The 26226-nt window shown below is 42.2% G+C and overlaps 1 protein-coding gene across 1 annotated transcript in view; it reads right to left on the reverse strand.

Moving 5' to 3' along the window:
- Positions 1-26226, reverse strand: part of COL18A1 (collagen type XVIII alpha 1 chain) — a 112362-nt gene that overhangs the window by 7313 nt on the left and 78823 nt on the right. The window contains exons 24-38 of the mRNA XM_056850994.1: positions 24354-24380; positions 20412-20474; positions 17791-17865; positions 16984-17019; positions 15209-15262; positions 11393-11467; positions 9174-9248; positions 9002-9044; positions 8131-8193; positions 3790-3833; positions 3211-3333; positions 2573-2726; positions 2382-2455; positions 1158-1289; positions 671-706 (exon numbers count right to left, since the gene is read on the reverse strand). Coding sequence (XP_056706972.1) covers positions 671-706; positions 1158-1289; positions 2382-2455; positions 2573-2726; positions 3211-3333; positions 3790-3833; positions 8131-8193; positions 9002-9044; positions 9174-9248; positions 11393-11467; positions 15209-15262; positions 16984-17019; positions 17791-17865; positions 20412-20474; positions 24354-24380 — 1074 coding nt within the window. The remainder of the gene's footprint in view (positions 1-670; positions 707-1157; positions 1290-2381; positions 2456-2572; positions 2727-3210; positions 3334-3789; positions 3834-8130; positions 8194-9001; positions 9045-9173; positions 9249-11392; positions 11468-15208; positions 15263-16983; positions 17020-17790; positions 17866-20411; positions 20475-24353; positions 24381-26226) is intronic.

Below are 26226 nucleotides of genomic sequence, written 5' to 3' on the forward strand. Positions count from 1 at the left end.
TGGATAGCATAGTTTATGTGGATTTCTACTCTGATCTACTAGAGAGGGCTATGTATTTAAGCCCATGCATTTTTTAAAAAATCCTACAAAAAATTAAAGGCTGAAAATCCTACCAAGAGAGTCCTTGCAAATTTAGAATATTCATGTGCTGCCCCTAGGCAGAATTAGTAGCTTTCTAGCATGTGTAGGTTTGCAGTTCATGTTTTGTATTGGTAATGAGCAAGGAAAAGTGTTTTCCCTTTAAGAAGAGTGCATGCTAGTTACAGTAGTTTAGGCAACCCACTAGTCATCTGTCTCTGTTGTAGTATACTGATTGGGCAGATGTCATTTCCTCTTCCGGTCAGACCACCTTGCCTGGGGAAAAGTGTGGGCCTTTATTGTTAATGAGACCTGAGGAACAGAGAGGTGTGTGAATCCATTAAGTTTCCACGGTCAGCTACAAATGGAATTTCAACAAGAAAATGACTGCAGGTATCTTCTATTCAGGTTGTGAGTAACCCTGGACTGTTTTGGATGTATGCAGATCGCAAAATAAAGAATGATTGAAACCAGGTAGCTTCCAGTTGAACACTTACCTTGCGAAGGGTCTTAACTACTAGCCCCTGGCCAGGAACAATTCCATACTAGCCCCCTTCCATAATACAATGATAGGAAATACTATTTTACTCACCAGACCAGGACCAGAGATAGAGACTCTTTCCTCAAGCTGAAATTAAACCAGAAGAATTACTTTAGGCTACACTTAGCATTTATGTAGCAACAATGAAATGTATAAAGTGCATCAGCTTGTAAGTTCAGTAACCCTTACGATACCCTTGTAATTGATCATGATGGGTAGCTATGTTAGTTTTTAAGGTGCTACTGGACTCTTGCTCTTTTCTCCTGCTACACACTAACAAAATTTCTGGCAGGGTATGAGGTTTCGTGAGTCACTCTTCTTCAATATGGGGATAATATTACTAATCTCCCTTTCAAGGGTATCAGTAGAAAAGAGTCCAGTGGCACCTTAAAGACTATCAAAATTTCGACCACACCACCACACCTCATTAATTGAGCTCTGCATTAATAGGAATGCCTCACTCACTCCACAGTGATAGGGCAGTCAGTCTACATACAGCTTTATCCCACAAGACTGCTGTCACCCATAGGGAACTTACAAGGACTCTCCTGAAGCCATTGCGGACACGGATGTAGAGCTCTTCTCTATCCCGGATGAAGAGGAGCTGCCCTTCATGCACTTCGTGAGCTCTGCTCATCATGCTCTGATAGGTCGGCAAGATTCGCAGCTGCTGGGGGGGAAATCATTTGGAAAAAGGAAAGAAAATTACACCTTTGCTGTTGTCCACTGATTTGGCCCACACAACTTCTAATACTGTGTATGTCTTATCTGCAAACTTTGGCTGTATCCAAGCAAGCTAAAACCACAATATATAGTACAAGGGGTTCTGCCGTAGCTTTGATTAGTGCTCGTTTAGAAAGGGTTGTTGAGAATACTCCAGAATGTTTGTTATTAAATTATATTCCTGGAATTCCAAAGAAAGTACAACTGATTATTTTCAATTTGATTTCTTCTGCGTGTTTAATCTTTGCAAGACGCTGGAAATCAAAAGAGTCTCCTGAAATCAATGAGTAGTTTGCCAAAGTAAAAGAGGTTTATTTAATGATTAAGCTTACAGCGCTTCAAAGAAATGAGAACATTGATGAGATTCAGTCAGTTGGGGCTAATCGTATTCAGTTGAAACTTGTAGAACGAACAAAAGTTTATTAATCTTTTCTATTGTATGTTTCTTTTTCTTTTGTGTTATAGTATGAAAAATTTGATATTAATAAAATAAAGGATTTAAAAAAGATTTTCCAGATTCAAATACTGTTAAGAGCAACATGGAAACTGCTCCTGCAATGCAAAAATTGACTCCTAGTATTTGCAGATGATGCCAGCGTGGCATAGTGGTTAAGAGTGGTGGTTTGGAGCTGTGGAGTCTGATCTGGAAAACTGGGTTTAATTCCCCACTCCGCCACATGAGCGGCAGAGGCTAATCTGGTGAACAGGATTGGTTTCCCCACTCCTACACACAAAGCCAGTTGGGTGACCTTGGGCTAGTCACTCTCTCTCAGCCTCACCTACCTCACAGGGTGTCTGTTGTGGAGACAGGAAGGGAAGGTGATTGTAAGCTGGTTTGATTCTCCCTTAAGTGGCAGAGAAAGTCGGCATATAAAAACTAACTCTTCCTCCTCCTCCTCCTCTTCTATCATCTTGGCAGTGCAAACGCTAATTCATTCCACTCACAGTAATGTAGTCTGCTCCCACGAAACAAGTATGGCTGCTTTTTACATGGGTTGCCTCTCATGCTAGAGAGTGTCTGAAAAGCCTATTTCCTTACCCCAGAAGATGCATCACCACTGCCTGGAGGTCCTGGAGGTCCTGGTGGCCCTGGTGGTCCAGGAAGATTGATAGCTGAAAAAGAAATAAAGTTGAAACTGAAAGACTGTTTAAGTTTGTTAAAGACCTAACCCAATGAAGCAAGGCTACTTGCAAAGTACAAGTGAAAAAGCACCCAACATATACACTCACATTGTCTGTGGGGACCTGGAAATGAAGGAGGTCCAGGAGGTCCAGGAGGTCCAGGAGGACCAGGACGCCCTGTCCGTCCCTCAAATCCTGCACCAGGAGGTCCTTGAGGTCCAGGAGGACCGGGTGGTCCCCTAACACTGTCTCCTTTTGGCCCCTGGAAAAAAACAACCCATGAATACTTTATTAGAATCAGAGAAGCAGAAGGAGCTAATGGTTCAACCCTTTGCCCAAAGGCAAGGTCATCTTACCCACCTATGCTCCTATAATCAGTCCAAGCAGTTAATTGCATCCAAGCTAAACGCATGCTCCAAACCTCTCTCATTTTGTCCTACTGTTCCTCCCCCAAACATTCCCTCCTCTTCAGGCATCCTAGGTACCTCTGGTGTACTGAGCAACGGAAGTCATCGTTTTGCTTCTTGCTTGGACCCCACACCTTGAAGCATCCTCCCTATAGTTGTTTCTGTCTGTGGCCAGGCAGTTTCTCAAATGCCAAAGTGATAATCTTCTGCTGCTCTTCTTTCCCAGTCCAACCCATATGTTGCCACCCATATAACGTGAGCTCCATTGCTTTGGCATGCTAGACATTACGTCAGGCATCGACTTTCACCCCTCTTATTATGCATTGTGGGACATCTCACCGGAAGGCCAGGATATCCTGGAGGACCCGGAGGTCCTGCGATGGTTGATCCAAAGAATCCTCCAGCACCTGGCTCGCCCTTTTCACCTTTTGCCCCAGACTCCCCTCTGTCCCCCTTTTCTCCCTGAAGAAATGTATGAAATAAAAAAAAAACACAATCAAACAAAATGCACCCTCCAACTTCACCTCCCAAGTCATAAGTGTTTCCTTCTGCAGTAGGCTCAGGAGTAAACAAAACTAACCTCCCAGCCGACAACACAGAACTAAGCAACACAAGAGTCCAAACTTAAGGGACAAAACTGAATGTCACCAGTGGCAGGATGCTCGATGCTATTGATACGCACTCAGTGGCTTAGGAGCCAGCCGAGGCTCTTCCGAGCCCTGTTCCCCAATATGGCTTCTGAAATATGTGGCATGTAAGTGGGCAAAGCCCTTGTCCAGTGGGGCTTCTCACCGACTGCATAGTACTTGCACTTGTCATCCCTCCCCTAAGCCCATGGAATCTTCCCCCTCCCAGAGATCCTCCACACTTGGCCTCTTTTATGAGCCTACACAGTCTTCCCAAAGGAACAGCACTTACCCTAATTGTGGAGCCAAATCTGCTGAGATCATAAGGGAACTGGCCTTGTAAACAAAGTAGAAATGGAGGAAAAATTAGATATTTCTAATAGACAAGAATGCCCTCCACTTAGGATCTTGCTTCCTTTGCAATCCTTGGCACTCAAGGGACAATCTAGGTATTTGTGACAAATAGCTCTGCAAGGCCATTGTTTTAAATAGTCTAATACTTATTTGGGGAAAACTAAACAGCCATTTTCATGAATTGCCACAAGAAGGGATTTCTGCAGGTCTTTGCACTGAGTTCAACTGGGAATCAAGTGCTGATCCCTGACAATAACAGTTTCCGCACTAATCACTCACCACAAAATATACACGTTGTCAATCTGTTAGATTTGGCAGCAAATTCTACTTTTTTGTCCACATGCTGCCTCTTGCCCTAGTCCTGAGAACATTTTGCTCTGTCTGCACTTACAGAAAAATAAACCGCATGGTCCGAGGGGGAGCATCACATCATTTGTGAGGTTGCGAGCACGCAGGATACCCTCCCCTCCCCCCCACCTGGCAACCAACACATCCACTTAAAATGTTTAAATGTTTAAGAAAGCTGAGCAGGGAGCCTGGGAGATGACCCAAGCATCCATTAAACATTTCAGAAAGCTGAGCGGGAAGCTGCAGAGTGGGTGCAAGCAGAGCAGGGAGTGAGCGGGCGTATCCGCTTGCGCTGCATTTTTTAAAAACTGCTAACAATACAGAGGCCAGGAAGAAGATAAATTGTGACCTGGGAGGGGGATAGTTGGACCAAAGTTCAAATGTTCCAGCATTAGTTTGCTTCTTTGCTGGTTTGTTTCTTTGGTAGTCCCATTGCAATTCAGAAAAAAACAAAACAAAGAAAAGAAAATGATTGATGGAAGGGGAAGGGAGGGAGGACGGGAGGAAACAGGCAACGCAGTGGGTGTTGCCAGCAGAGGGGCAGAGAAAGGTCGTGTCTCCAGTATGTCCGCACCCTGAGGATGATCGTCTTTAAAACTGAATAAAGAAATACACCATCATATAAGCATTTGTCAAAGAAATGGACATTAAACGCTTGGAAAACATTACTAAGACCAAACAGAGGGGAAATGGTGCGGATACAAAAGATAACATGTTTCATTTCACGTTACAAATAATTAGTGCGGAAACAGCCAAAGAAAAGAGAGGCAAGGAATATCACTAAAGACAAGCAGGTGCCAAATTATTTTAAGTGACTGGGCAGCATGGGGGAGGGGCAGTGCCTAGAAAACCGGCTTAAAGCCTACGAAACCAGAACAGATATAACTTTTAGAAATGTTGGCATATTATTTCTGTCTGAAAAACATACAGCATGGCATGGGTTTGAAGGCTGATGTTAGAGGTCTTCAGTGGTTCAAACACATAGCTTGAAAAGGTTGGGCTTTTGCAAATGCTATTTAAAATCACAAAAAGGATTTCCAAAGGCCTGTGCACATGCCAGATACATGCGTAATCACTGCATGCATTAGATTTACAGTGTGCACAGATGTACACAATCTCCTGGTATATATGGTCTCCTGGTGGTCCCTGCCCAAGACTTATCCAGCTGTCCTCGGCCAGGGCCAGGGTTTTTTCGGCCTTGGCCCCAGCCTGGTGGAATTCTCTGTCAAATGACACCAGGGCCCTGCAAGACCTAGCACAGTTCCGTAGAGCCTACAAGATGGAGATGTTCTGCCAGGCTTACAGTTGAGGACAGCAATGGTTCTCTTAGCTGGCCTTGCCTTCCCCCTAACCCTCCCCTCTTCTTTTCCCTTTTTCCCTTCCCCCCTTCCCTTCCTTCTTTTCCCTATTTGTTTTTCCCTAACCCTATCTTATGCCCATCCTTTAACACCTTGTGGCTCCCCACGCTGGGTTTGCGTGGTTCTCCAAACCTGGAAATTACACCATCATTTGAGAACCATGATCAGGGTGCTATTATTGTTCATTGATAATCTAATGTTTTAATTATTAATATGATGTTTATAATTTAATTGTAATTCTATGTTGTCAGCAGCCCTGAGCCCGGCTTTAGTTGGGAAGGGATGGATGGATGGATAGATGGATAGATAGATGTCTATGAATGAATGAATGATAGATAGACAGACAGACAGACAGACAAGACAAATAAATGTTGCTCTGACTTCAAGCCAAGCTACACAGTGCTGAGAATCCAGTGACTGGAGCTGCAAAACAGTTTTTTCTTTTCAAATAACAGGCACACAGACTGAGGCCCACTTTGAATTGTGTTTGCTGCACAGGCAGAGAAGGATTAATCTTTTCCTCGGCACCATTCTCCTGAGTTGAAATGGTTCTTGTGAAAATACCATTTGTGCCATGGGGCAAATATAAAGTAATCTGTATGTTGCTTGTAAGTTTATTCCATGGGACAAATAGCTCTGCAAGGCCATTTCAGGTAAGCACAGTGGTGCAGGGAAAATAGGTATAACCCCCCCCCACCACCACCACCTCCATGGTGCAATCCTCCTGGTCCAAACTGGGGCCCTGTGTTCCTGTTGTTTACAAAGAAAAACACACTTTCATGACTCTGGGCTCCCAGCACAAGTTGTCCTTCATCTGCAAAAACTTACTGGATGAATCAACCCTAAAGGTCTATTGAAAATGGCAGCCCCCAACTTTGTTCAGTATTCTCTGTGAGGATGAAGCCTACACGGACTAAACATTGGTTTCCTGTCTTGTATAAAGTCGCCATGGCCCAGTGGTTCTGTGTTTGTTTTATGTGTACAAAATCCCTAGTTTGACCCCTGGCAACACAGGTACTGCTGGGATGGTGCCTCTGATGCAGAAAACTGGGACAGCTGACACCATGTGTGATGGCATTGTTCCATGCCAGGCATCTGAAAAATGGCCTTTCATTCATATGCTGTAGTCCTGAAATGCGACCTGTATCTTCAGGAGTATTTCCACCTACATAAACCTTCTCTGCTACCTAAGATGATCTTCTGATGCCCTTCTCCAGGAGACCCTACCTTCAGAATTTAGAAGGATGGGTGCTGGAGAAAAGGCTTTTTCTGCAGTGGTGGCAGCAGCCTGATTGCGAAACTCTTTCCCCAGTCACCTGCATTATCATCCTCTAAGCCTAATGCAAAGCCTGTCAAGCGAATTACCCATGCCTTTAAACATCTAAATAAAGTACTGCAACTTAGATTAGTCTTGGGTTCTGTGGCCAGATGTGTTTATTGTTGTTCTTTGTCCTGTTTTTGTTCTGTAACCTACACTGAATGTTATTTCAACAGAAACAAAGAAAGAAAGATGAAAGAAAGTTGTTGGCTGCCTGTGACAGCAATATGCAAAAATGGGAGTGTTGGGCTAAGAACAACAAGATCAGATCACCAGCAGCAAAATAAAAACTGGCACAATGTAGCCTCTCCCTGATCAAACAAAATTATCAGACTTCAGTGGGCCCCAACACTAAGAAAGGCTTGGGGCCAGAGTACGTGAAGGACCACCTCCTCCCATACTGTCCAGCCCACCAGTTAAGTTCTGCCCTGCAACCCTGCTCTCTGTGTCCCTACCTTCAGAAGTGAGGTGGGTGGCAACTAGACAGGACTTTTTCACAGTAGTGGCACCTCGCTTATGGAATGCCCTTCCCCTTGAGGCTCACCTGACACCTACGTTGCTGCCTTTTGGGTGCCCAGCCCAAACTTTTCTGTTCATGAGAGCCAGCGTGGCAAAGTGGTTAAGAGCAGCAGACTCTAATCTGTACAACCAGGTTTGTTTCCCCACTCCTCCACAGGCAGCCTGCTGGGTGACCTTGGGCTAGTCAAAGTTTTCTCAGAAATTCTCTCTGCCTCACCCACCTCACAAGGTGTCTGTTGTGTGTGTGTGTGTGTGATTGGAAGCAACTTTGAGACTCCTTAAAGGTAGAGAAAAGTGGGGTATAAAAACTCTTCTTCTCCTTCACCCAGGCTTTTAATTAAGGATTTTTAAAACACTATTTTAGCATGGAAACTGATGTTTCAGCTGCCTGTGGTCTGTTTTCATGAGCTATGTTTTTATACTGATCCAGGATTTAATGCTGGGTTTTAATTACTATCTTTTAATATTTTGTTTTTATTAGTTTTTATTTTGTAAGCCAACTCAGGCAGGTTCCTGGAGAAGCAGCATAAACATTTTCTAAATAAAAAAAAATTCTAAATAAGGATTAGGCTGGAACAAAAAGGTAACAGTGCTGGGGGAGAAGATACGGCAGCTCCAAATGGCTCAAACAAGTGAGCCAAGGCACAGGGGGCTTCCCTGATTGTGTGAACTCTTGAAGCTATGATAAGTTTTGGTGTGTGTAGGTGGAGAAGTGTCAGGTGGAAGGGAATCTTACCTGGGAGCCCCGGAGCACCCATCTCGCCTTTCTCTCCCTTCTGACCAGGAGCCCCATGGTAGCCTGAAAGAGAACACCAATGTAATGCCTGACAACCTCCAAGAGCCTGCAAGAAGACACAGCTTACCACTATTGGTAAGGCAGGCAAGTGACTGAATGCAACACACAGCAGAGAGTCCAGAATCACTTGGGTACTGCTACGCAAGAACTGCAGATATAAAACACCATGCAAGCATGCTCTGAATGCCAAGGGGAGGTCTAGTTCATCAATATATTTAAAATAAGAAGAAACACAATTATTGTTGAAGTCTTCTGGACACGAACAATACCATTGGTTCTACTAAGAGCCTGGGGCACTGCTGACCAAATAAACTGCAATGCTAAAATAATGTTAATGGCTACTCAAGAGGTTTCAAAGCACCTAGAAAGGCATATATTTTACCCTTTTCTCTGCTGGTTCACCTATCAGCACAAGTGCAGGGCACAATTTAGGTAAGCCTCCAATTCATATTGAGAACCAGCATGGTGTAGTGGTTAAGAGAAGTGGACTCTAATCTGGAGGACCAGGTTCAATTCCCCACTCCTCCACATGAAGCCTGCCTGGTGACCTTGGGCCAGTCACAGTTCTCTCAGAACTCTCTCAGCCCACGCAGAGCCAGGCCATGGCAAACCACCTCTGAACATCTCTTGCCTTGAAAACCCTACGGGGTCACCATGAGTCAGCTGAGACTTGACAACACTTTACACACACCAATTCATATTTGCATTTTTAAACCCACTTTTCCTGTCTCTTTCATTTGCACTAACTTCACCTTTGAAATGTGATAGAAAAAGCCATCCCATCCCACCATCCTTTGATCCAGCTCCTTACCAGGCAGCCCTGGAGGTCCAGGAGGGCCCGTCTCACTAAATGCCTGAAAGTTTAAAAATAATGTGGTAATGAAATTTATAACTCCAGCATCCTTTAAACCTCCACGTTTGTGGCCCCAAACACAATGTACCGCCATGTGTCCCCAGTAATTGAAATGCACGTAGATACTCACGTTATTGTCATAAACAGGCACTATGCTGCCTGAAGGTCCTGGAGGCCCCGGTGGTCCAGGGAGACCTGGGGGACCCTAGAAAGTGAAGGACAAATCAAGAATCTAGTTGGTTTTTATGGCAAACTCAAAACAATGATAAAACGAGGTTAACACACTCCCGGAAACATCTGCTACACTTTGCTCTATTTTATTATATGCAATGTTGACAACAGTAAATGTTTTGTTTTCTTCTACCTCCAGCAGACAACTAAACCCAGCTTATAAAAACCCAGCTTCCTCCCAACTGATAAAAACTGAAACTCTAGCCACCAGGCTCCCAATATTTCACAGGTTCAGATGTTCTGCTCACCAAACAGACAGATAAACTGCTGCGCACTCAGCATACTTGCAGAATTTGTTCTTGTAATCTGTGAATCAGGATAAGCCATTTTGCCATCTTAATGACAAGCCAAAGGTGGCAAAAATGAAAAATGGCAAAGGCCAAGGACTACAGCAACTGGGCTCCCCATGACTGATTCAGCAACAGTGGATGCCAGAGCAAAACAACTCAAGAGCCATGTTCAGAAATGAAACTCAGTTAATGCTTTGCGCCATGCTAAACATGTTTTAAAAAAATCTTTAGTTAATGATGTATTATGCGCACAGTTCTGTGCAACACAGGGCAGGGTGGCTCCCTCTTAGCAGGGTTGCTCCTTGTAACATACATTTTATTCCTACGAGGAGGCCCATGTACTGGTTGAATCATCCATGAGATGCATACTTTGAAAGACACAAACGTAGATATGTGTGGAACAGAGCAGTGGCTCTTTTCAAGGTATAAATGTGAATAGTTTGGAACTACAAACTGCACCCCTGAGTTCCTTCTGGGCTTCTTGTAAGGGTGTAGATTCTCTAATCCTTCTGGCCCGCGCTCCTATAGTATCAGATCCATTGTCTCCCTGATTGGCTGCGTCGATGTATTTCTGCTTTCCATTGAACATTGGGTTCAGAACCTCTACACCTATGAAAGTCCGCCCCCCTCCTCCATATCCTTTGTATCTACAGTGATGAAAATGCTCATTTATTTGTGGATGGCACCTTTCACACTGGAATACACGAGGTCCATAGGGAAATTTTGAATGTAAAGAATTGGAATGTGTAGGAGAAAACATACGCAACAAGAGAGGGATGGACTCAATAAAGGAAGCCACAGTCCTCAATTTGCAAGATCTGAACAAGGCTGCCAAAGATAGGACGTTTTGGAGGACGCTGATTGATAGGGTCGCCATGAGTCAGAAGCGACTTGACGGCACTTAACACACACACGGGAGAAAACACAATGGAACTGGGTGTGGGGGAGACCACAGTACTCAGGGCACTAAGAGAATACAGTACATAAGCACAATTCAAACCCACAGTAAGGAACCCTGCTTTAAAGCAGCAACAACAAAGCAGTCTTTTTCCTCACCACCTGCTCATCTTTTCCTTCCATTCTGGGCGGAGGAGTCTACAGTACGTGATGCAACCTGATAATTGTACAGCTCTATTCCAAGCCTAAAACTGTCCCTCCCTCTATATGGACAAGAGCAGAAGAGGGAATACATCAGGCTGAAGCTATTTTAAAACCCGGTTTTGGCTCTCTCTTTTTAAGCATCCTGCCCAAGGAACAGTATAACTCAAAGGATCACACGTAAGTGAAAAGACAGCTCCAAAGATCATCAGTTTGTGAACACTGGTCCAAAAAGGTACTATTTTACTGTACCGTACTGTGACATTCCTGAGCTTGCTGCATAGGCCTGCATTTCTGCCTCTGCCCCCAACTTTATGCCACTGCCTGTCCCTGGCTCACAGTAAACCCACCCCCACCCACCCCCCGGCCCAACGCTGCACAGGGTCAACTTAACCACACTAGGTCATCCTAGGGAGGCCCGGTCTCATGCTTTGAATCTGAGTCGCTGCATCCTTACCCAAATGGCCTCCAAATATATTGCGGGCCCTGCTCTACCCTCATTTGATATTTGTACTAATGCTACGGAAATCATAACTAATGTCAGCAGACATCATTGCCCTATGAGGAGACTCAAATTGGTTTTGGCTTCTTTAGTCAGAGAGGCTGCCACTGTCAACAGTTAAAGTCAATAATTCTAGGTGCTCCTGGAGAACAGTTAGCAACAAAGCTCCTACAGGAGTCTTCGACATGAATTGCGTTGTGCAGATAAATCTCCCAGTTTTATACTCACCCTTAAACCCAGCCCTCCACTTGAGTCTGCTGGGTCGCCTTTTTCACCTTTCAACCCATTCATGCCTGGCCGACCCTGTAAAGAATAAGCAGCAGCTTAATCAGCTGAATGGTTCCCATAGCCCTGAGGTGGGACTACCGTAGCAGCAAGAGTACAGCACCAGTCACCTTCCTCTCGCAGAAAGAAGACATTTGTGAGTTTATTAGTCTCTTGGGAAGAGAGTGGAAGAGGGTAGAGTCTACATATCCTCTAATAACCACAACCAGAAGAGAAACCAAACTGGCAAGCACATTCAGTATTAAGTTGCTTAATACTGACTTGGATGGACCAAGGGTCTGGTTCAGTATAAGGCAGCTTCATATGATTCAGACACAACCCTTCGCAACAAATTAAGAAGATCCTCATGACAAGAACAAATGCCTCGGAGTCATAATGTCCTACCATGAGAAGAAAGCCTGAAATCAGTATTTTTTTAATTACATCACTTTAAAAAAAAATAGCGTAAAATAATGACTTAATAGAATAGCAAATGTAGGCAAATATTGCAACCTGCATATAACATTTGTGAAAGAATTTTTATTGTCTATGCTTTAATTTAGTGAAGAAATGCTATAGTAGGACTTGATTAATACAAAGCAGAGATCTATTGTCATACTTTCTGTTCAATATTATGATTCAACATATTGACAATGTTAAAATAAATTTTATTAGAAAGCCCTCTTCACTGGTTCTACATACATCTGGTACTGATAAGAATACTCCAAATCATCATTATGAGTCTTCTTTGGCTACCCCTTCCTCTCCCCCAAAACAAGACAACCCTAGTTCCTCACAGTTACTTTCCAGCTTAGGCTCCAGACCACTTTCCTCCTAGGAATATTAGCTTTTGCAGTTTCCCCACTAATTGACTGTCATTGCTCAGCCCATGAAGCAACCTCCTTCCACAAGCAATAAATCCCCGCGGGAAAGTGGAGAATCTGGGGTAAACGTGCATGCCCCCCCCCGCTTTTAAAAGGCGCGCCTTCCCCTGGCGGAGTACTCATGACCGGCATGCCGCTGCGCGGGAACCCGTGGGCGCCATTTTCGAGCGGCTCGGCAGAGCGTGCTCTCTTTGTGGGGCCCGAAACCTCCGCGCCCGGGTTTGCGGCGCGCGCCGCTTTTGAGGCGCCTGGGCTCTCCGTGCCCGATTCCGCGGAACCACAAAGGCGGCCGTTGGAATTTCTCTTGCGACTCCGCCCTGTCGAGGCGACGAGGGCTCGGTCATTCTCCCCCTCGGAGAGGAGCTCCTCGTCCGAGTTGCCCCGTTCGCCCATCATCTTGCTCTCCGGAGCGAAGAGGGGGAAGTGGGAGGAGGGGAGGGAAGGTAAAAGAAGCCGGAGGGAGGCTAGGTCTCTCTCTCTCTCCTTTTTTTTTTTTTTTGGAGGAGGAATTAGGAAGTGAAGAGAAACAGAGGGTAAAGAATCAGAAGACAGAGGAAAATCCCGGGTGAAAGAGTACTCCTATGGCGGAGCCTATCGGCGAAGATGCTTCCCTATACAAGGCAGGACGAAAAACTGGATATGGGTGGAGATCCCGCCCAGGAAGACAGGAAGTGAAGCTTTTAGTCCTGCCTCCCTGGGCACGTGGTGGTAAAACCCACAGTTGCAAGATGCCTGGAGAGCCCAGAACGAGAACCACTTTGCACAGTTGTAGTCTGTGACAGACAAGGGGTTAATCTGCAGGAAAAGCTGGGAGACGAAGAGTTGGAGGAGCCAAAAAAAAAAAGCTGACGCATGGTTTCTTTAGCCTACTTTATTCCCTGTTTCAGCCAGGATTCAGCCAGGATCGAACGCACGTTCGGAGAAACACATGCGTTCAATCCTGGCTGAAACAGAATAAAGGAGGCTAAAGCAACCATTTGTTTTCGCCCACTCTGAGCTCTGAGGGGGAGAGGGGATTTTAAGCTTTGCACCCAGCCTGAGAGGAGGCTGCGAGAGAGTCAGAGCTCGGTAATGAGACTGAGAAGAAGTGTGCCTGTACTCAATCAATAAACCTTTAATGGCATATATGTGTCTGTACTCTGAAAACCTAAGAGTTCTGTATTGGCCTATGCTGGTGGAGAACGAATCCTGTGAAGTGACAGGAGGAGACAGGGAAGGAAAGGGCCCTTTCTCAAGTGACTAGGAGGGAATAGGCTTGAAAGGAGCCATTCCAAACACGAGTGTTGTTTGAGATACAACCGCCACAGAGGTGGGGTTTATCTTAGTGAGAACGGGGAGAGTGATTCAAGGGGGGAATCACCATACTTCCGCGTTTCTCTGGGGAATAGAGGCTTAGAGGTCTCTCCCTTCCCTGATAGCTAGGCGGCAGAGGGACAACACCTAAAGGAGCTCTGGGGATCAGAACTGAGTCTGTAGAGCTGAATCTGTGAGAGTTCTGGGGAACAGAACTAAGCTTGTATCCTAAATACAGGGATCTTTTTATCTTATCTTATCTTATTTTATTTTGTCTTGTTTTAAGCAGCCACACCCTTATTTTAAATTAGCTCTATTTAGCTATTTCCAGTAATTCTTAATTACTCCTGTTATTTCTATCACTATCCTTATCCCTACATCTAAAGCTTTTAACTTCTCTTAATATTATTCTAGCCATTTAAATAGCTTTGTTTTTAAATAGCCGTACCCTTGTTTTAAACCAGCTACAACTAGTTATCTCTAGTAACTTCTAATTTCCCTTGCCTTTTCTATTTCTATTCCTCTTACCTCTTCTTAGAAATTTAAAGTTTTATATATCTCTGTATCTTATATTTATATCCACATCAGGCATACAATTAAACTATAGCCAATTTATTTATTCATTTATCTATTTGTACTCTTGAGCTTTGGTTTTATTGTTTTATTGTGCTCTATATATTCTTATATTTTTACATTTTACTATGGGCCTTGGTCTTACTGTTCTATCGCTGTAAACTTGAGTATCCTAAATACTGAGGAATCCTAACTTGAGAAAACATCTAAGCTAAAGACAACTTGGGTAACATCTGAACTAAGCCATCTCCATCCCATCCCATAAACCTTTAATGGCATAGAATCTAAGCTATCTCTCTGAAGGAAGCTTGTGTACATATATGTGATTTAGTGTTTTCCCTCCAATTCTGCCTTTTCCTCAAAAATCCATCTTGCGAATACTGTTAAATAAATTTCCCTGTTTGGTTTGTTATCTTTAAGAAGCCTCCTGTGTCAAATTTCTCTCTGAGGTGAAAACTGGTGTGGGACTGGAGGAGGAGAAAATAATCTCCTCACGATTCACTCAGGCTAACACTTTCGCTCAGCATACTCAGTCAGGCTGAGAGAGTGGGTACTAAAGAGGGGGAAAGGGGGCGCGTCATATCACCACACATCCTCTCCTGCAGTTTCCAAGGAATTATTCTCATTGTCACCCCATGGCTTGGTTATAAACTACAACACTGATGCAGGTGTGCTATCTATCATATCAGCAAGAGTGTCTATTATCTATGCACACCCTAATTCTGACCTCATGTTGACAGGCCTGGCCTTTTTATTCCAAGCAGTCCCTCAAGCCAGAACCACAATATGTGGTTCCTACGTTGCACACTGAAAAGAGTATAGATACAGGAGTGGCATGTGAAAGCAGCCCAAAGACTTCTCTATAGATATCACTGGTTTCTACAGACTCCCCCTCTAATCCCCACCCTGTGGAGAAAGCAGAAGTTGTTACAACTTGCTGCAGGGTAAGTAGATTCGACTCTCTATTCTTCTTGCTCCCTTAATAAGAAGAGGATACACACCAGAAGAAATCTAATAAAACAATTCTTACAGGTCTTCCAGGAAAGCCAATTTCTCCTTTCTGTCCATGCCGCCCAGGTGGCCCCTAGAAGGAAAAGAAAGGAATAGAGGACTGGGTGAGAAAGATGGCAAGAGACTGTGACGTGTGAGTTCTCTCCCAATACACCCCTCATAGAATGCTACGTTCAAAACCAGTACTGCTGGTGTGAGCATAGCGCAATATGAGGAACTTTTTAAATTATTAAAAGATTAACAACAACAGTTAGAGAGAGCAGCTTGTTTCCTCTGAGATAAATATTTATTGTTCATTAACTTTCACAATGATGGACGAAAAGCAAAAATAAAAGGTGGCAGAAATAGAATCAGAAATGCAGCATCCCAGCACTTGGGCATACAGAGAACTGTTATCATAACCAGTGTACAGAAACAGAAGAGAAAAACAAAAAAGGAAGAACAAGAGATCTGTTCTGCAAAATCCAAGAAATCAAATGGAAATTTAAACCACAGCTAGGGATGCTGAAAGATCAACACAGAAATACATTAACTGAAAAGGACAAAATAAATAAAAGATGGGAACAACACACTGAAGAACTATCCAGAACAGATGAAAGGATGACAGATTCCTTCAAAGAAGAATCTTTTGAAGCTGCAATTTTAGAAATTAAAGTGAAAAGCAATTGAGAAAACAAATCACCAGGAATAGATGTGATATCACTAGAGCTATTTCAAGCCACAGAAAGACTCCATCAAAATCTTAATACATCAACAAATACGGAAAATAAAAGAATGGCCCACAGACTGGAAATCCTCAATTTACATTCTAATTCAAAAAAAAGGGAAAGTGATGCTCAAAATCTTATAAGACGGTTACCATATATAGAAAGAGAAATGCCAGATGTTCAAGCTGGATTCAGAAAAGGAAGAGACACTAGCGATCCTGTTGCAAGTTTAGGTTGGTTACTGGAGCATACGAGAGAATTTCAGAAGAAAATCAGCTTGTGTTTCATAGATTACAATAAAGCTTTTGAATGTGTGGATCATGAAAAGCTATATATAGTTTTAAAAGAAATGAATGTGCCATAATATCTCATTGTGTTGGTGCACAACTTGTACTCTGGACAAGAGGCTACTGTTAGGCAGAACATGGAGAAACAGAATGGTTTCCAATTGGCAAAGGTGTCAGACAAGGATGTATTTTATCTCCCTATCTGTTCATTCTATATGCAAAACATATCATAAAGAAAGATGGATTAGATTTTGATGACGGTGGAGTGAAAATTGGTGGAAGGAACATTAACAATTTGAGACATGCAGATCACACCATGTTACTGGCAGAAAATACCGAAGACTTGAAACTACTACTAATTAAGATTAAAACAGAAAGTGCCAAAGCAGAATTACGGCTGAACATAAATCAAGCAGAATTACGGCTGAACATATGGCTGAACTCTCCCTGGAAGCTTAAATGACCAACTGAGGCTATCCTACTTTGGTCATGTTATGGAAAGACAAGAGTCACTGGAAAAGACAATAATGCTAGGAAAAGCAGAAGGCAGCAGGAAAAGAAGACCCAACATGAGATGGATAGACTCTATAAAGAAAGCGCTCAGTTTGCAAGACCTGAGCAAGGCTCTTAATGATAGGATGTTTTGGAGGTCATTGATTCATAGGGTTGCCATAAATTGGACATGATATGACAGCACATAACACAAATACAGCTTTCACAAATGAAACACTGCCCCCTTTTCTTTGTATTTGGGCCCATAAACTCTTTTCATATAAACCAAGATACTATTTATAACTTACTGCTGGTCCCACAGGTCCTCTTGCGCCTGACTCACCCTACAGTCAAAGACAAAAATGAATAAATACATATCACTAGTTCGAATGCCCCACATTAATTTGTTTGGATGATCAAAGGAGAGATCATGGGGTTGATATAGTAGGAGAAACCAATGCTAGAAGAGATTATTGTTTGGGTTTTTCATGCCCTAGAAATTAATATTTTAAATTCTGAAGTGTCTCTCATTTGGAGAATCTTATCTATCTGGTCCCAGCAACCACCATATCACTGATTCCCCCAACATGCCACCCATGGGCACCAAGGCTTATGAATTTCCTGGCACCCACTTCTTTCTTCCCCAAAACATTTCTTCCTCCACTTCATTGAAGCAGGAAATGCTTCACAAGAACCCTGGAGACATCATCTTCAGGAACAGCTACCTGCTTTGTAGGAGGATGCTTAGCTTGCAACATCCAAACATTTTGCAAGTGGCCTCAGCACCCCATGGCAGCCATTTTCTGATGCCACACACTCTCCATCCTCAAAATTCATAAAGTGCCTGCAGGCTCAACAGGGTTGGGGACACCTGTTCTGTATGGATTGAAAAGATCCAGAAATTCAGTGGCATCCCTCCCAGTTCACCAAAGGACAGGAAAGCTTAATTGGAAGAAGAGCGACTTAGTCAGCAGTCCTTATTCCTTCTTTCTCTTTAAGAAGGGCTCTGCCCTGAACGTGGACAGTGCAGGAGGAATTCCTTCTAACTTCCCAAGCTACAAGAACAAAAATGGATCAGAATTCTTTAAATGAAGGCAAAATATCTTTATTTCTACCTTTTCTCCCTTTGCCTGAGCTGCTATGACAGTCCCATCAGGGCCAATTATAACGCCTGGCTCTCCTTTTTCACCCTGTCCAAGTGATAAAAGCCAAGAATGAAGGAAAAACTCTGATCAAAACATAATCAACTTTACAACAGTTTCAATATAGTTCCATAGCAAAGGATTCTCATGTTAGGAGCAATGATCTAGTACAATTACCCTAATGAAGAAATTACAAACTGGGCTGGATTTCCCAGTGGTACCTGAATCAGGCAATCTGGCATATTGACCAATAAAAAGTTCCATGACTACTAGGATAACTTTCCAGACTCTAAATAGCAAAAGCATCAATTGATTCTCAATGTGGCTCTTGCAGTACACCTGTACATGTAAGCCTACCCTTGCTAGAATGGTCCACATGAGTTAGCATGTCTGAGTTGGTCTAAATGTCCTCTTTTCTAGTTCCTTTGACAATGGCAAGACACCTGTTATCTTCTACGAGGGAGATAGCAAAATGATATTTCCATATTAGGCTCTGTTACTAATTCATTTCTATTTTTGTTTCTAAAAGCAGTGATAGGTCTCATTTTCTAAACAAAGACATAAGTACTAAGCCTACTTAGGGAATACTCCACATATTTCAGTGAGCTTCATGAGAATATATTTTTCTTCTTCTCTACTGAAATTCTTGATGCAAAAAAGGCTGGCTTTTCTCCAGTCAGTGGACCAGTCAGCTACAATTCTTCCAACCAGGAGAGTGATTGCTGGCGATATTAAAGATCGGGGTGTATGTGTGTTTAAAAACACTATTTTAGCATGGAAACGGATGTTTTCCACTCCTGTGGTCTGTTTTCATAAGATATGTTTTTACACTGATCCAGGTTTTTAATGCTGGGTTTTAATTAATATATTTTAATATTTTGAAATGTCTTCCCTAATAAGTCACTGTATGACTGAAGGTGTCAAAGGAAAAGAATATTTTTATAATGGAAGAAGAACTGAAAATAAGACACCAATAATAATCAGTTAAAGGGTTTCATTTTTTTCTTTTTTGCTTCTTGTTCTCAGCATTCCTGATACTATCTAATCATACTCTTTGCCCACTGAAGTAGACAAAGCATCCTATACAATTTTTATAACGTTTTTATTATTTTTCATAACACTATAAACAAAACATTTCAACAATGTATACAATTTATCAGTAGAAAAAAAAAATTACATTATTGTTGAAAATATATCTTTGTTATTAAATAGATATAAAAAAACTTCCCCTTCATCTTCCTCCATCTTGTTATAAACCTATTTGCTCTTTTTTATTGAAAATTCTAATCCTAATATTTTGTATACCTAAATATGGTTTCTTTGCCTGATATCAATTTAGCTATAGTTACAGATTATTTCAAACCAAAAATGCTTATTTCATTGTTTTGAACCAAATATAATATAACAATAATAAATTTTAATTATTAAGCATTGTATATAGTACTAAAGAAATTATTTAAAATTAAAAGCAAAGTTAATGTATCACATTTCTTCAACAATATCTTTAAAAAGTGGATTAGATCAATGAGTAACCTTTAAGTTCTCCCAGCTGAAGTTCAGTTTCACAGTAAACCCTCCATGCCTCCCATTCACCCATGAATTGTACATTGTCTTTTTGATTCATCAATGCAGTAAGTTTTGCCATTTCCGCCATTTCTAACATCTTTTGTATCCAGTCTTTTTTGTCTGGAATTTGCATAAATTAGTCTCGCAGCTGTGGTGCCATATATCAAAAATGATCTCTGAGATATAACAGAATCAGGTATCATACAATAGCATCATTTCAGGTGTTTTTAGGCACATTGTTTTGGATAATTAACCTTATTTCATTGTAAATCATGTCCCAAACGTTTTTTGCTTTATCACAAGTCATTTGTGATATCAATATCACATTTTTCAATATCACATAATTCACAATGAAATATCACATTTCATCACATGTGATGAAATGAACCTATTTCATTGTTACACTTCCAGCACTTTGGGGACATCGATTTGTAAGTCATTGCTAGTTTTTTAGGTGTCAAATACCATCTACACATCATTTTGAAAATATTTTCCCTTAATGATTGAGAAAGTATGAGTTTCATATCTCGTGACCAAAGTCTTTCCCATTTATTTAGTAGTATATCATGGCCCAACATCTTTGCCCAACTAATCATAGTGGGTTTTATTTGGTCTTGTTCACAATAAAGCTCTAATAGTAGCTTGTACATTTTAGATATTAAATGGTCATTTGCATCCAGTAAAAGTTTTTGAAAAACTGATTTATTTTTTAAAAATCCTGTTTTCAGATCCTGAACAAAGACGGAGTTTATCTGATGGTATTGAAACCAGGTCAAATGGTCCTTGACTTCATCATAGTCTTTTAACGAATACAAGATGCAATCAAATAGACCCTAAAATCCTGGCCTGAAATCTCCCCCCCCCCCTTTTTTTAAAACTTCCAGACTGATGAAGAATTCTCGAGACCTCAAAAACTTACACACTGTGTTCATTATTTTGTTTGGTTTTAATTTTTAAAAAGTATTATTTGGCCCATGTTTGGCAGTAAGACTAGAAGAACTTAAGGAAAGTTATTAATATTTTCTTGCCTTCAGTCCTGGAGAGGCTTGAAGACCTGGGGATCCCGTGTCACCCTTTGGTCCGACTGGTCCCTGCAGAGAGAACCATGGTGGAATTAATCAAATGATAACATTGTGGCAACTGCCCCAGTATCAAAGTTTAAGCCCAGTCTTGTACGGGAATTTTCAGTGGTAGAGCTCAATGGAGCAATCCTCTTTTTGTAAGCTTTTTGCTAACTTCAAACCCCTCCCATACAGCATGCCGTAGGTCAACAGGGTACTCCTTTTCTTTGATCTTCTCACCCTGGTTTAAAACTGACACTGACTAATGCCAGGCAAAGCATTAACTAAGGAACAACTGTCTTCTTGCTTTGGGGAAGATTACTGTGAAAAAAGCTGGGGAAATTCTGCTTTAAAAATATAAAACTTAGAATCATAGAATCATAGAGTTGGAAGGGACCACCAGGGCCATCAAGTCTAACCCCCTGCACAATGCAGGAAATTCACAACTACCTCCCCACTCCACACCCCTAGTGACCAGAAGATGGCCAAGATGCCCTCCCTCTCATCATCTGCCTAAGGTCACAGAATCAGCATTGCTGACAGATGGCCATCTAACCTCTTCTTAAAAACCTCCAGGGAAAGAGAGCTTACCACCTCCCGAGGAAGCCTGTTCCACTGAGGAACCACTCTAACTGTTAGAAAATTCTTCCTAATGTCTAGACGGAAACTCTTTTGATTTAATTTCAACCCATTGGTTCTGGTCCGACCTTCTTGAGCAACAGAAAACAACTCGGCACCCTCCTCTATACGACAGCCCTTCAAGTACTTGAACATGGTTATCATATCCCCTCTCAGTCTTCTCCTCTTCAGGCTAAACATACCCAGTTCCTTCAACCTTTCCTCATAGGACTTGGTCTCCAGACCCCTCACCATCTTTGTTGCCCTTCTCTGGACACGTTCCAACTTGTCTACATCTTTCTTAAATTGTGGTGCCCAAAACTGAACACAGTACTCTGAGGTCTAACCTGAGCGGAGTGAAGCGATACCATCACTTTGCGTGATCTGGAGACTATACTTCTGTTGATGCAGCCCAAGACTGCATTTGCCTTTTTAGTTACAGCTGACTCATGTTCTGCTGACTCATGTTCAGTGTTTGGTCTACTAAGACCCAAGATCCTTTTCACACACACTACTGCTCAAACAAGTCTCCCCCATCCTATAATTATGCATTTGATTTTTCCTACCTAAATGCAGAACTTTACATTTGTCTTTGTTGAAGTGCATTTTATTAGTTCTAGCCCATTTCTCCAGCCTGTCAAAATCATCCTGCATCTTGGCTCTGTCTTCTACCGTATTTGCTACCCCTCCCAATTTAGTATCATCTGCAAATTTAATAAGCATCCCCTCTAGTCCTTCATCCAAATCATTTATAAAGATGTTGAACAACACAGGGCCCAGCACAGATCCCTGAGGAACTCCACTAGTCACTTCTCTCCAAGTGTACGAGGAACCATTAACTAGCACTCTTTGGGTACGATCTGTCAACCAGTTGCAGATCCATCTAACAATAATAGGATCTAACCCACATTTTCCCAATTTGTCAACTAGAATACTATGTGGAACCTTATCAAAAGCCTTACTAAAATCTAGAAAAACTATGTCTACAGCATTCCCCTGATCCAGCAAGGTAGTAACTTTCTCAAAAAAGGAGATAAGATTAGTCTGACATGACTTATTCTTGAGAAACCCATGCTGGCTCTTAGTGATCAGATCCATCCTTTCTAAATGCTCAAGGACAGACTGTTTGATGATCTGCTTGAACACTTTTCCTGGTATAGAAGTCAAGCTAATGGGTCGGCAGTTACCTGGATCCTCCTTTTTCCCCTTCTTGAAGATGGGGACAACATTTGCCCGCCTCCAATCTTCTGGCACCTCACCTGTTTGCCAAGACTTTTCAAAAATAATTGGACAGTGGTTCCGAAATTACATCTGCAAGTTCTTTGAGTACCCTTGGGTGCAATTAGTCTGGCCCAGAGGATTTTGTTTCATTTAAAGAAACCAGGTGTTTGTGCACTACCCCAATGCCAATTCTAGGCTGCAAACCCCTTCCCTCATCACATGTTCTGTTTACGCCATGTTGAGCACCATTTCCCTCACGAGAAAAAACTGAGGAAAAGTAGGAATTGAGGAGTTCTGCCCTCTCTTCATCTCCTGTTACAATTTCACTTTCAGGTCCATGCAATGGCCTTATCTTGTCCTTGTTCTTACTCTTACTCTGTACATAGGAAAAGAACCCTTTTTTGTTGAGTTTAGCATCTCTCGCTAGCCTAAGTTCATACTGAGCTTTAGCTTTCCTAACACTCTCCCTACAAGAACTAGTTATTTGCTTATATTCCTCTTTGGTTATAAGGCCCTCTTTCCACTTCTTTCATGCTTATATGCAGTTTTTTTTAAAAAAGTTTATTTAACAATTGGAGATCTAAAAACTGTTGGGTTAGCTAGGAAGACCATGTTGTCTGTAAGTACTTGTTCCTTGTAGTAGATGAATGGATGGCTTATTGTGGTTTGGATTTTTCCTCGTATCCTTGCAGTACAGCAGACTCTCCTTGCTAATAGTGGAATGACTACTGGAAAACGTTTTGGAGCTGTACAAAATCCTGTAGAAAATCCATTCAGTAATTTGCATTGTTTAAACATTCTTGGGTACTTAGCTGTTGAAATTTATGATCAGAAACAGCTGCGTTGCAGGAATGTTGTCCACTGATCTCTGCCTACCACACTGATGGACAAACTAAACATGTCGGTGTCCTCATGGCCACAAGGATGCTGTCGCCATGTTAAAGTCACTTTAAAATGCTGTGATGTCCCAATCCCAATAGGGTCCACAGTGCTCTTGTCCTCCCCACCACCACCACCACCGCCTTTTATAGTGCCAGAGCAGCTGGGGGGTGGGGGTCAGCTGTTTCAGCACCTGATAAGGCACGGAGGCAGGGGAAGTGCCCCAGGTTGCCATGCTGCATGCCCTGATCAAGATCCTTGTGGACAGAGGATGTTCTCAAATCTGGTTTGGCCCTGAGAAAGGAAATAAATGAACCGGGGGACACCCTTGCACACACCCCATCTTCCAGCCTTGTTTGTTTTAGTCTCTGGAGTTGTGTACCCAACTTTGCCAAATGAAAACAAGTGACAACAACAACAACAACCCAACCAATTCATGCTAAGTTAGCACCTTCCTGTTAGGAATCTCTGGGCGTTTTAGTGCAACTGTCAGCCAAAACAGCACTGGAAGAGAAAGCACCTGGCTGAGGCTTGGAGCAGGATCATCCCACTTCTTGCATCTTTGAAGGGAAAGACACAATGGATTGGACCTCATCTAAAACTTGTAAGGTCTGTAAATGGCCTTTTGGCTGATTGCCTGTGGCTAGTTAGAATTTCTTCTAGATGAACAGACAGGGAAGTTTTACACACACAAAAATTAAATAATACATGACCATGTAGGCAGTCAGACTAATAACAAAGCAAAAAGACTCAAAAACATCTATGTAGATGTTTTTATAAAGATGATCTGAATATCTACTACCATTTTCGTCTTGCTTTCAAAATAGGCTGTTGGTATTTATTACTACAAAACCAAGGAGGTTACCGCACTTGTATTCCCAGCAATGTATTAAGAGTTTGAAAACATAAAAAATACTGTTCGCACTTTGTTTGGCCCCTTTAGCTGTGAAGACGTCTTCCAACCATTTATAAGCCGTGGTATCCAAAAACCCTTTTAAAGCGATGTTTTTTTATAATGTTTTCAAACTCTTAATACATTGCTGGGAGTACAAAGTGCGGTAACCCCCCAAGTCCCTTGACAACCCTTCCTAATTCCCAGCAGTAAAACACAGAGATTTCTAGCAAAGCACCCTTCCCAGCATGAACATCAAGCCATTATGACTGGTAATGTTAATGTTTGACAACACTTACTGGGAAACCAGCATGCCCTTGTTTGCCCTGCAAGACAAAAAACCCGGAAATGGCTTCAGATAATATTATTTGTGATAATTTTCAATTACTGTGGGTTTTCTTAAATGCAGGATGGACATTACTTTTGTTTTAAATGATTTGGCCAAAGGTTTGACCAGAGACCACTCTTACCTGCAGGAAATGAGTGTTACATGCTTACCAGACAGCTAAAACTTCATAAAAGTTGACACTAAATAACATAATTTTTAAAACTGTCAGGTACATTTGTGTATCTTCCCTTTCCTGGGATACCAAAGATTTGTGAATTAGCACTTGCATGGTTGCCTAAGGTTTCAATCAAGCCCAGGTGACCAACTCTGACTAGGTTTGCCAAACTCCAGGTGAGGTCTGGGTATCTTTCAGAATTACAACTGATCTCCAGACATCAGAGATCAGTTCCCCTGGAGAAAATGACAGCTTTGGAGGGTGGACTTATACCCTACCAAGGTCCCTTTTCCCCCAATCCCCACCCTCCCCAGGCTCCACCCCCAAATCTCCAGGAATTTCCTAACCCAGAGTTGGCAGCCCTGACTCTGACACAGAGTACCTTCTTTGAAACTTAGCTCTAGCTTCTTTTTTTCCTTCTTAAAAATAAACTTTTTGCACAAGATCCTGAATTGCCTGAGGAAGAGTAATTTAAAATTGGTATAAACTGCAAGATACTCTGTGCATTTGAAGGCACTGCAGTTATTTCTCTCTTAAGAAGAAAGCTTGTAGGTAAATGCCACTTGGGTTTCCTTTAGGGAGAAAGGTGGGGTACAAATAAATAAAATTTGTGTGCAATCTATTTACAGGGTCTCATCTCCTAGATGTCCTAGCAGCCTTTGAGGCATCCTGAGATATTTTGGGCCCTAAAAGGCTTAACTTAGAACCAAACAAGACATGGGGGGTGGGTGAGATCCACAAGATGTCTAAAGCAGGTGTGGTGGGGTCTCTTTTTAAAAAACAAGAATACAACACATGATGGGGAGCCTAAACCCTGCCCCCTTCCATTTTAATTCACTATACACAGTCATGTGGGTTATCCAGGAAAATTAGAATCAGAAATATTTCTGGGAAATAATGTCCTAAATAGAGGATATTCTGACTTACAATGAAAAGAAATCATAAAAGTACCCCATGTTAATTTTACTCCCAATAGCAACAAATCCTTGAACTGAAATATTTGACTGGGTGGGGGGGCACAGATCAAGTATGGTAGCTGTCAAAGTCAAACAAATACCTAAAAAAAAAATTAAAGGCAAGATAGTACATATGTCCCTTAAACTGTGTTTAAATTTAAGGGGGGGGGGAACCTGAGAGGCTCTGGAAATTAATGATGACACACTAATTTTAGCGCACTCGAAGAACTGTGCATGACATGCTGTGGCAGTGGCTGTCCATCCATCTATTTCAGAAGAATTTAACTCTTGCCCATTGATGCCACCTATTCAGATTGTGACCACCACTCTGTGGGAAAAACAGCTTCAGTTTCGCCCTCACACACCATTTTCCTGACATCAAATGGCCCTTGGTATATCTATTTGCCCCATTGTAGTTTGCAAGCATAGCCCATCAGTACACAGGCAACCCCCCAATGGGGCAACTCACCAGTGGAAAAAATAGCACCCCCCTAAGTCTTTTCATGACAGGAAAACAACATAGAGGGAGGTCTGAAGCTCCTTCTTCCCTTCTGCCATGACCTCAGTTTGAATCAAGGCCCTGTGCACTTGAGGAACAGGCTCCCTCGCACCTGGTATGTGACAATGTCAGTCAGATTAGGGAGCTTGAACACTACATGTTAAAAACCATAATAATGTGTAGTGTGGCCATGTGGAAAGGAAGTCCTTCGTGA

This window comes from Euleptes europaea, chromosome 6 (genome assembly GCF_029931775.1).
Source record: "Euleptes europaea isolate rEulEur1 chromosome 6, rEulEur1.hap1, whole genome shotgun sequence".
NCBI classification, from domain to species: Eukaryota; Metazoa; Chordata; class Lepidosauria; order Squamata; family Sphaerodactylidae; genus Euleptes; species Euleptes europaea.